The 12767-nt window shown below is 34.6% G+C and overlaps 1 protein-coding gene across 1 annotated transcript in view; it reads left to right on the plus strand.

The window, feature by feature from the left end:
- The first annotated feature begins 1443 nt into the window (after nt 1-1443).
- Nucleotides 1444-12767, plus strand: part of ptc (protein patched) — a 48336-nt gene continuing 37012 nt past the window's right edge. The window contains exon 1 of the mRNA XM_088205384.1: nt 1444-1704. Within this exon, the coding sequence (XP_088061510.1) occupies nt 1615-1704 (90 nt within the window). The 5' untranslated portion in view covers nt 1444-1614. The remainder of the gene's footprint in view (nt 1705-12767) is intronic.

A 12767-nucleotide genomic window follows, 5' to 3' on the forward strand; every position in this document is an offset into this window, starting at 1 on the left:
TTGTCGGTTGATGGTTTGGTTGATTTGGTTTCATTGTAGAGATGAACTTTGCTGAATCGTTTAAATGAGATGTTGTTATACATTCTTATTGAAATGGAAAAGTCTACAATATTGTCATTCTGTTTGATGTTAACTTGAATTTTTATACTGTAGAATTACACAATAATTCTACTACTAGTTGCTAGGATTACGACGAAGAAAACAAATAATTATTAATTATAATTAATACTTTTTGATGCCTCGTTAGCACCAAAATGCACCCGCGTTTCGAAAATAAAATAAATACAATGTATCTATGTTACTAAGATACGCTTTTATATATTATACATAAACAGATACGCTAGTAGCTTAAATTTTCATATATGTATTACGTTAAGGGCTAATTTAAAAGTGATTTTTTGTAAAGATGTTAAAGTAAAATAACTACAGTATTATTAAATTCGAGTTTACTATGCTGGCAGCATTGTAAATCAGACAGCTGTTCAAAGGGTCAAATATTAGTTTACAACAACACATTAACGAAATGGATTGCATAACCACCGCTTCAATTGTTCTGCAGAAATACAAATTCTATATGAACCGTGAATAAAATTTACGGGAAGATTATAGTCAATTTCATCGTCCTACTGAGCGAACAATTCGCAACGTAGTGATTAAATTTTTTAAAGAGTGGAAGCGATGGAGATATGGTAAACCGAGAATATTGTTGTTATAAGTTAAAGTGTAGTCTAAGATCCGAAATGACATTGGCGTTCACAGATTTTAAGCGTTTCTTATGGCACCCTTTATTAGACAGCGAAGAATTTACCTAGATTGTGTTTTAGAGCTGCAGGAAGTTAATGCTTATTTTTGTAAAAAAATTTCCTTCTTTAGTGAGGCACATTTCCACCTTTCTGGATATGTTAATAAGCAAAATTGCCGCATATGGGTCAAAAAAAGTTTTAGCATATGCTTGCTCGGTGTGCATATGTAATTTCATATGTAATTTCCAAAATCATATCGAAAAATGCAAAATCAGTGACTAAACCTTATTAATTTATGTGTAAACATAAAATGCTTCAGAAACATCAATTTATCCTATTATGTTAAAGGTGCTATATTTTTTTAATTCATCTTATCTCATTATTACTATCAGTCTTTTATCTTTTGAATTTCCACTTTTAAGTTAGAAAGTGGTTGTTACATTTTTATGTATTGTTAATTTTGAAATAAACGTTTATAAAAAGCAGAATATGACGAGCTTGCTGAAATCAGAGCATTATAAGGAACAGTTTTAGCTTTAATAAATAAAAGGGGGAGGATAAATCGAAGGAACGCCAGAGCGTTCGAAAGCTCTGGCGTCGAATCGTAGATAAAAGTCGGTCGGGCGCGCTCGGGTTCGGTCGGGCATCGTCGGGTTCGCGCGCCGTGTGGTCTCCGCGCGAGATTCGACCGTATGTCGTCAGTGTGTCGCGGTGAGTCGGCGAGAGTCGGCGGTGCGGTCGTGCAGTGAGTTGTGTCGGCGATAGCTGTCAGTGCGCGGGCGCTAAACATTGCGCCGGGCCATGCGGCCCTCAGTGCCATGAGAACCAGGAGATCTTCGTGGGGCTCCCCCGGGGCTCCTCCGTGAGCGGCATGGCCGCGTCCCATCGGGGCCGCGACCGGGATATCCACGTCAGGACCAGCTGGCTCGACGCCAAGCTCGCTCTAGCGCAGTACAAAAAGGTCAACTTAACGCAATAAACAAACTTATACTAATAAACCGCGAATCCCGCTTGTTTTGACGTCGCATGTGCTGTTGCCTGCCGTGCGCCGCCGTCGGTGGTGCGGTCGGTACCGCAGTCGACGGCCTTACCGACTCCGTTCGTTTTGACGTTTCTTTCCATTTTTCATTTTTCAATTTTTCAAACAAAATTAACCTAGTAGTAAACTACTTACTACATTACATGTCGCATTCCTTACCACCTGTGCTCGGTTCGCCGAAAACAATCACAGCTACTTGTGGACACTATGGCCAAAGGGTGACCGTTTAATTATTGGGAAACTGATATTTTGTTACTTTTTTCAATAGCAGCCATTTTTTATTTTTTATTTAATTAAAATTACAGATTTAAATAAAAATTTGTAGGTGTTAAGAAATGCCATTTTAGTTAAATCGTTTTAAATCAACCCTCAAATTACTTGCTGCGTGGCTAAATTAATCTTTCAGACTGCCTATTGCCTATTTCTATCCATTTGACAAATTAAGTTGAAAAAAATAAGATATGCCATTTACCGTATTATTTTACTCACAATCTGAGTAAAATATAGCAATTTTTTCTCATGCCGGAACTGAATTTTTATTTATAAAAGTGCGCTAATCTCGTGTAAGGTGTAATTATAGTTTAATGAAAATATGATACTAATCTTTCACCACTTGTAGGTATTGATTGTGTTTACTCCGTTAATTTTCGTGCTTGCACTCTAATTATGTGGAATAGCGATAAAACTAAAATATTCTTCGATTTATAAAAAATAAGGTTTTTCTATATGGCCTTTTTACTTTTAGTGTCCTTTAATATTTTCAAAATCTGGTTACCTTATAAAAACATTTTGTACAGATACCGCTTTAAAACAAATATGTCATCCTCGTTCTAAAATTTGTTCAATTCCACTCTAAGACACAGTAAAATATAGTTGCCAATCCCCAAATTAAAAAGTGCCTAATTCTTTTAAATATCTAGTCTAGTATATACTATTTCCTTAATTACGTGAATGTACAATTTGTTATAGTCATGTTTTTGAGCATGTTATATGTATTTAATTAGACGAAAATTTGTCAAAAGCCTCCTATTGAACATTTGTCGGCTTAACGTTGTAAAACCCGACTAAATGTGCGTCAACAATTCCAGGAATACATTTCAGACTGGTCACTAAATATTTTGTCGTTACGTGCTGTTCTTAGAGAAATTATCCTAAATTAAGAACTTAACAAAGGTTTCACTTCTTTGCATATCTCAGTTTGTCGTTTGACTTTAAATGAAGATGTTCTCTTTTCATTTAGATCTGCAATTGTGAAATTTAAGTGATTCTCGGATTTCGACACTGCATTAAAGTAATTGTTTTATTTCAATGTTATAAAACTAAACCAACCAGTGTATGCAGTGTATTGTATACATTTTCATTCAATTTATGCTCTACAATATAGCGCACAGCTACAAATAAATACAAGAACTAGATTTAAAAAATATTTATAACCCAAAAAATTTAGGGTCCGGTACTCGCACACTCAGTAGCTGCGGTACCTTACGAAAGTGAGGGACCGATAGCTAGCTCATTTTAATTGCTTTATTGTTATTAATAGTAATATATCATAATTATAAGTCTTTATCATAAAAACTGATATTGATATATATGTACAATAAAAAAATATGTATAATAAAATAAAGGTTTTTTGTCAAGGTCGTCATAATTACGATTAAAATATAGCATATTTTCGTGCTAGCGTTTATGCATGTTAAAAATAAAGTAACCCAAATTTTCAAGCCGTAAAAATAAATAATTATATCTCGACATTTATTTAGGGAAAATGTCTGTTTTTATGAAAGAAGATAGATAAGTTAGTCCCGCAGCGCAAAATGTATCAATATTTTACGGTTACACGACAACGTTAACCGTAATAATGTTAACGCGACATAACGCTCCCTTATAATGAATGATATAATAAATTAATATTTATTGTTTATATAAATTAATGTTATTTATTAAATAATAATATTATAAAATAGTTCATTTACAACGTAGGTGTGTTGTTTAATTTCGAAACGAGTGAAGGGTTTTGAAACAAATTTAGAACTTTATATTCAAAAAGTTTTGTATTTTATAAAAAGTTTATAATAAAAATAAATATATAAAAAATAAAAACATTTATATTTCAAATAAGCTTCAATTATTGTATTTTATTTTTTAGTGTCTTGTTTTCAACTAATACAATTTATTTGGAATTTTTCCTTTTTAATTATTTTCATTATGAACTTTTTGTGAAATACAATACTTATTAAATATAAAATTCCAGATTTATTTTAAAAAAAATCACTCGTTTTGAAGTAAATATATATAAATAAATATAGAATAAATGTTAATATTGTGTTAGGGAGCGTTATGTCGTGTTAACGTTTAGTCGTTAACATTATGTCGGTAAACTTTCTATCGTGACACCATATTTTATTATACATAAGTGCATTTTTATAAAAAAAACTTTGTGCTGAAAATAGCATAAATATTAAAGCATGTTAGACAACGAATACTGATACAAAATTTATTGAAATTTATGTTTTTTAACGATAGTTTAAATGTGATTTTGTCCGAGCTATGCGTTTTTATGTAGTTTTATAAAACTAAAACTGAGATCCAATTGGGTCACGTAGAGATATTTTTTTTGAAAAAATGTGATTGCCTCAACTATGTTAACGCTCAATTTGCCTGCATATGAATGAAAATAGGATTCCAACTTAATGTTTAGCTAGTTGCTGTAACACATATATGCTAGTTGTTGTAACACTTGTATTGTAATCCATTGCCGGAAAATACATATTTTTTGGCTATTTCCAAGTCATATTCGCGTGCTGTTTTCACGGCTTTTCTAACACAGTATTGATTTTTAGGAGTTGTGTAGGAACGAACTTGATGAATCTATCCATCTCATATTATAAATGTAAATTAATAATTGTCATATGCATATTTATTTAACGAGGAGGACACGTTACGTATTATAATTAGCATTACATATTCCGGTTAAATATTTAAAACATATGTTGATAGCCATTTTTTTAATTATATTGTATGTATTAATAAAATCATTACGAGAAAAGCAATAAATCCTAGTGTTTATGCTCATGGTTTAGAGACAACACTGCTCTGAATAATTTCCGGATGATTTTTTTAATCCCGGGAATTCCCTGGATTGAAAAGTCTTAGAATCCCGGGAATGAATTTAAACATTTTGAGTCGGGATTATAAAAATTAAACATCGGGAACGACCCACTAGTTGCAAAACCTCGTTTTGATGAAATGACAACTAAATATTTGCAACTGTATATCGAATAAAATTGTGTTTCATAACAAATCAAAACCGAAATCATGGTCGCCGCGGTCGTAATGGTGCGCTCACGCCGGTAACGGAGGGAAAGGCCCTCGGGCCAACAAACGGCGGCCGCTGCGGCCCTTCGTTCGGATTGAGACATCTCATTCTCCGCGGGACAGGGGTCTTTCATCTTTGTTGCTCTTTATTTATTGTGTTGTTATATGCATGCGCTCTCGGCTCGGCGACAAAAGGACTACTCTGACGTCCCTCATGACTTAGGACTCCGGCGACGTTATAATTCAAACTTCGGTACTACGTTATTGATTCGAGGGCTTCTGACAGAAACGATTTGCGGAACGATTACTCTCATAGATATCTGATTCGCGTTTCTGATAAATAACTCGATAGAAACATAAGACTCATATGTATTAGTACTCAATGCTACATTGACAACAATCACTGGCATCAAAGGCGGAAACAACGTTAAACAATCAAACAATGCGATAACTCAATCCTTGCTTATTCGATCGTGCATTTTATGCATGAACTGCGATCATAATCGATCATCATCTTTGTTATTGTGGAAACTTTGAGAGTGAATCATTTCAGAGGTATTGAAGTAATATTATTTGTATATATTTTTTATTTACATACATAAACGATAGTAATTTGGGATAACTATATATTTTACTTGGTTATAATAGAGCTGAGCAAATTTTAGTACAGACTGCATTAAATATGTTTTGAGAAGGGTAGTTGTGTCTTTTTTAGATGTATTATACTTATGTAGGTGACATTAACACATTACGGTCCGTTCACGCATTATCGCGTGATAGCGAATGCAAAAATATCGAGCGTGAAATAAATGCATCGTTTGTTAAAACATAGTGTGTTAAGAACCGTTGCATATACCTTTGCCCTGTAATTGTCGTTTCTCGTTACCACTTATGAAGCAATGTACGCATACACTTCTCGGTATTGGCTCTCGTTCCGGAAGGTTGGCGCACCCATTCAAATACAATGGTGCGTGGCGCCGTCTTTTCCAGACTCGCGTCGAAGGAACGTTTTTGATGTTGGTGCCACTGACCCAGACTTTTCCCGGTCCTGAAAGCACGTACGTCGCTTTTGACGCTATCGTTTCTAGGAAAGTCCACCAACCGTATCACAAATTCGAATCCCTAAGAAGAATCGCCAGATCATAAAATGAACAGTCCTGACTTCTAGCAAAGGGCCGTTCGAAGTCTGGTAACCCTACTCCCAAGTGCCGATTATCACACGCGGGTAATAACGCACGTTATTGAGATGTAACGTCAGATAATTTCTGGTATCTGGCTGCGCACACTATCGAACAACAGGTTTCACTAAGCGCTGAGAAGATGAATAATAGAGACATTTGGTGTGGTGTGCGGTGATTACGATCGGGCGCGGTTCATTCAAAGCGCTACAGTGTACAACAATATTTTTGCTACAAAGATAATGTAATGCTATGTATGCTTAAAGCTGCGTTTCGAGCTCTACATTATAATTATGAACTTTAAACACATCGTATGCGGGAGACTAATTACAGTCTTTAGCAGGCCAATATCTGTCGTGCGCATTAACAGCGTTAAACCAGTCATATCAAATATTTGTTGCGACTGAAAAATAGATAATCTCTACTCTTCCAGTATGCTAAAATATTGCATTATATGCATGCATGCGTATATTCGGCGTTTCTTTGATACTTTTATGCGTTCGTAAATACACATCGGTCGCATATTAATTGGCGGCAGGGCAGGTGCATCGGGTGTTTTGCCGCCGTCTTTCTTCCATTTTTTTTTATCTCAATCTTATACATTTCGTCCATTTTTTGCTCTATTTTTATTGGAATTTTAACCGTCTAAGTGGGTATACCTGACGAATTTCACCAGATGAGTCACGTCCTCGGAGGCAGGCTCTTTCTCTCTATATCAGTGTATAAAAAAAGCTTATATTTCATTGAATGAAAAACGTTTTGTGTACATTTAAAAAAATACATAAGCATACTCACTTTGAGTTCAGCACCTGTCGATGAAATTTGCATGTCTCACCGTCGATAGATACGTTCGCAAATATACTTATCTGAGATCTGGTTATATATAGCTTTTTTCTGGTCGTTGAAAGTTAATGTTGAATTGTAAACAATAATGTTTTTCAGACCCTTGTTAATTATTCCTTCACTTCGTTGTAATTCCAGCAGCAGGTATAAGCGTTCCGAGAAAAATAATCCGCGAATCGACCCTATTTATGAGGGAAGAAAAAAATATAAGCAATCGCGTGTTCTTTAGAATCTCGGGGCCTAGGCAGATGCACGCTTTGAACCGCCTCTAGTAGAGTAATAATCTGATTTTTAATATCGAATGGCATCACTAAGTTTGGGAAACAAGTTAAAATTAATATCGTATTGGTATTGCGTGATTATCGAACGCATTTAAAAATCCCCCAAAATGGCTGGACCTGTTGCAACAGCCGATCCTTTCTATGTAATTTTTAATAACTTTTTCGTACGTTTAGGGCGGTATCTCGGCTATAACTTGGCGGATGTTGGTTTTTAGTTGCTCAAATGTTTCGGGTTTGTCGGCGTATACATGATAAATCCAATACTAATGATTTTGTTCGTATCCTTGATTAATAATCAATCTATTATCACTACTTGTAATGCAGTCTCAGTGCAATGTTTTTTTTCTGAATCCTGATTGTTGTTGAAATAATAAAATCCTTCAATTGTTTTGATCACTACTTCTTCCATCACCTTTTCCATATAAGGCAATATGTCAATTGCTCTCATATCCTCAACCTTTTAAATAGCAAACTTCAAATTATCAGGTATTTCTCATTCGGATAGTGCTTTATTTACTAAATACTGCAATTTATATTTCGTTTCATTTAACAGAGTCACTTTGAGGTTTATGATTAATGATATTGCATTAGTCCGCTTGCGCCGAGCAAAGTTGTCATATACGTTCCAACTGCCTCATTGTTATTCCGACACTCGTAACCAGGGCTGTGGAGTCGGAGTCGGAGTCGGAGTTGGAGTCGTGGAGTCGTGGTGTTTTGGCCGGAGTCGGAGTCGTGAAAAATGAGCGACTCCGAGCATTTTTTTAAATTATGAAATTTATGAATTTTTAATTGCGTAATAATGAATGTGTATAGCGTATGAATATTAAACGTGTAGAAAAACACCAAAAATACCTAATAAAATTAAACTTTTTTGAGTCGGAGTCGGAGTCGGAGTGGAGTCGTGTTGTTGGTAAATATCGGAATCGGAGTCGGAGTCGGAGTCGTGTTTTTTTTTAACGACTCCACAGCCCTGCTCGTAACGCATTATTATCGCTATACATACGTAAATGAAAACGATTGATGTTGGTAGCTTATAACTTTCTCTATTTCAACATAAAAATAATTTGTTTAAAATATAGAAAGGAGTAGTGATAAGTATATCAAACATATATCCGCATCTTGTATTGGTGGGGTACACCCAAAGTTGTCATCTCCTTTTAACTTAAGAACAATGACGAAATGGATAGATCTCAAAGTGACTCTGTTAAAAAAAACGGACTATACTTCCTAGTGTTACTTATGCTTCGATTTACGCTGTTAGTTTAAAAAAATATATCAAAATTAATAAAATGCCCCATTTTCTAATCAATACATCAAAACCGAATTTTGACTAATAGAAAAGCGCAAAAAACAATTATCAATTCTCCGAAGTCAAAAATCCACGTCAAAAGCAATAAAATCGCGCCATCACCATCATAGCATAAATTATCAGTAAATATATCTATTATGTTTTAAAGTCATGGTGAAACAACATAAAGCTGTCAAATTATGGTTTGACAGTTTTATTTTGTTTTAAAATGATTTTTAATATAATATTTCGTTTGACTTAATATAGAAAAAAAAACAATGAATTACAGTCTGACCTGCATAATTAAAAAAATATATAAGGCCCAATGACGCCGCCTGACCACAATACGTACCAAACAGTCACTTTTTAGACATGTAATGGTCTCTCTTAAGGATTTTCCTCGCTCCATATAAATACGGCAATTTTGCTTTTTTACATACCTAGATAATTGGAAATTTACCTCATCAGAGAATAAGATTTTCTTCGAAAAATCAACACCAATCTGCGTAAATTATTCACTGTTCATGGTTCTTGTGTTATCTGAATTTTATACGAATGTAGGGTGCTAGACTAAAAGCAAAATGCGCCAAAGGGAGTTGTAAGAAAAACTCAAAAGCTGCGAACGCCGACGAATCGACGATTTCGGGTGTTCAGCCACACTTTCACTTTAAGCAGTAATATTCTCGGCTGAACTGGCGCCACGATGATGCACAGGCTTTTATAATAGTATCTTCAATTTTTTTTACTACGTTGCGAATTGTTCGTTCAGTAGGATGATTTAATTTACCATAATCTTCGCGTAAATTTCGATACATAGTTCGTATAGAGTTGTTATTTTAACGCGTTGAGCTGTGGTTAATCAATCCATTTCTTGAATGAGTTGTTGCAAACTAACATTTGACACTTTGAACACGCGTAATTATTGACAACTGTCTGATTTATAATGCTGTCAACATTGGAAACTCGAATTGGATTATCTTCTATATAGCTCCAGTGAATATGATAAAAATAAATAAAACATGAAAAATCGAATAAGTACACTCGGCCGAGTACTCACCCGATCTGAACGCATGTAATAGTACTCGGCCGAGTGAATAAAAACTACCGATGTATTAATATGTGCTATTTTAATTTACCTACTAATATAGAATACTCCGTAGGATTGTTAAATTTTGGATTTTTTTATTCCCTAAAAATATAGAGACACGATCCATTGTGCAACCGTTTTATTGTCCTTGGATCGGCTTTGTCCCGGAACAATTGCTATATTGACAACGACCCCGGCAGGTGCTCCTTTCAAATAATTGCCCCGCGAGATGAATGATACCCTCCTCTCCATTCTTATAGTAAGAAAGAAGACCGCTCATTATAAATTACGGCACGAAACGTCCTCATTTGCAATTTATAGCTCCTATTTTCGACCCGATGGCTTTATTATGCCAGTACCGCCGTTAATCACCGGAGCGCTCTTCTCTCGATTTTTCCCCATCCCTAAAAACCTTGATCGGAAATTCAATACGGTCGAACGCGTGTTTTGCACGTAACCAGATACGCGCGGAAGTGCGCCGGTATGTGCAAAAAAGGACAGCCTTAACCGCATTCTTGCGTTTTTGACGTTTAACGCAAGTTAACATTGAGTCGGGTTGCAGATATCGACGACTTATGCTTTAATTATCATTGGATGATATTTGTTTATAATAAATACGCGATATTTATTAAAAACAAAGACAGCGCTATCTCTGAATTTGTGACAATTCGAACGTCAAGTTCGGCTCGCAATCTGCGTTTAGCGCTATAGTTATTTTTTAAGATTTTTTTAATAATTTATTATTGAACTGTAGTGCACAAAAACATCTTTCAATCACGTGCCACGTGATTAGTTGGTCGCTTTGAGGGGCGGTACCGGTATGGGTATTAAATATTAACATTAGACAAAGTTTTGTCCTGAATATATTTATATGTAAAATTACGAATTATTTCATTTTGATCAAATGATAAACACGTATATAAAAAAATGTAATACACATTTCTTGCGGATATTTTTATATACAATACGTATTTTTTTAAAAACAAGCGTTAAAATGCTATATGTTTTCTTTGTGGAAAACATCAGTATAATCTATATATTTGCTTAGTTACTCTTTATGACCATGCTTTCACCTTCTCTTGATATAAGCGTGTATTATATTGATTGCCATATGCTAAAAAATATACTATGGAGAATATAGCCCTGCCACACAAGTTATTTCCTATTACATATAAAATTAAAGAAGGAATTTAAATCGCTTTGCTTATGTTGAATGAGGTTATATTTGCCTACTCTTTCTGAATAATGTATGTAAATATAAAATAAAGACTCGCGTGTATATTTGCGTCAGGGTTACGGACCGCTGGTTTTATTGTAGTTTACCGGCTGTAAATAAACGCTATGTATTATGCTATTAGTCCAGTCAAATAAGGCGAAATAAAGGCTAAACCTCGGAATGAAAGATAACAAGCTGAATTTTTGCACAGACTTTTGTATTGATGTTCTAAGGACAGGGTGAAAAGTCTCATAAAATAGCGTGTCTGCTAATCAAGATATCAAAGGTCAAAGGTCACAAAATTTGTTTTTTTGCAAATATCTCGCATTTTATGCGTCGCACGTCATTAAATGCTATACAAAACTTGTAAAGCATAAAATTTTCTACAAGTTTGGTTATAATATTTGTTTTGTATCCTTAACCGTTTTTGAGATATAGCGCGAAGAGTGGGAGGCGTACATCCGTTTATAGAATCCAGCGAGTATTTCTACCTGCTTAACTTGGTATAAGCTTTGAAAAAGTAAGCAATCGTGAAAAAAGTGGTCTCGGCAAGTCGTTTGAACCATAATTTTATTAATTTTTTTATTGTATTATTAGGAATTATGAATGAAATATTGCTCGACTAGAAATTTGTGCGAAAAAATTGAAAGAGTTGAGAGATGTCCTTACGGAGTATGTACCAGATGATAAGAAGATCATTTCCAAATTAAGAGAAAAATATTTAACCGACATTATAATTACAACGAAGATTGGATCATTCCCTATTTTTTATTTTCGCGATGCTCAAGCTTAAATTTTATCCATAGCTTGGTATGAAAATAAAAAAGGCACTTCGGAAGAAGAACACTTGCGCGTAGTGGAAGCTGCTGCGGCGATTATTAGAGAAGATATTCGATCTTCTGTTGTTGAGACGATCTTCTGTCCTATCCGCCCCCGAGTAAAATAATTATGAAGAAATTCCGATAACTTTATTACATTTTCTGCAAGAAATTATTATAAAGAACAGAAAAGGAATGACGGGGCATTTTAAAAAGAAATACACAGCTAAAAGTCATGCTATAATGACTTCCATACGAAAACGGTCCTTTTCTTCGCAGTTATTAATAGGCCTATCTGTATTTCTTCATAGAAGAAATACAGATAGGCCAAACATCCAAAAAGACTTTTGGATATTTTGTCAAGTTTAGGTTTTTTCGCTTCATATAGTGATACTGTAAAATGTTAAATTTCAGCTGTTTATCACCCACAGCCTCGTAATCAACCATCAGAGTCAAGTGCCTTAGTACAGTATGCAGCGGATAATGCAGAAAAATATTTATACTCTTGATGGTTATAATACTGTTCATATAATGGGAATGATAAAAATAATAACTTCAAAATCTGAAGTTATATCCGATGACCGCATAAAGAAATTTACAACAAAACCAAGTGCAAAGGAGTTAGCAGCACTATCACATATACCCATTCTAGTGTATGAACATCATGTCGTACCCGGATTGAGCAAGAGATTCAAGCTCGAAATTTTAATGATGTAGAAGAACTAACCGAACAAATATTTAATGTAGTTGATTTGTTGTGGATGTACGGAAAGTGGAAAAATATCTCACCGTTGCCAGGGTGGAATGGATTTATTGAACAACTTACAAAAACAATGAGAACTTTGTAACTTCTCGGATTCTGTTTCTTACTTTTATTCATCATCCTGCGAGTAATATGGACACAATTTACAGCACATTACAGTGTACTACAAACACTGCCAAGAAACATGAACAAAGAA

The sequence above is a fragment of the Plectrocnemia conspersa genome, unplaced genomic scaffold (assembly GCF_051122295.1).
Source record: "Plectrocnemia conspersa isolate PC_06_02 unplaced genomic scaffold, ASM5112229v1 ptg000002l, whole genome shotgun sequence".
NCBI classification, from domain to species: Eukaryota; Metazoa; Arthropoda; class Insecta; order Trichoptera; family Polycentropodidae; genus Plectrocnemia; species Plectrocnemia conspersa.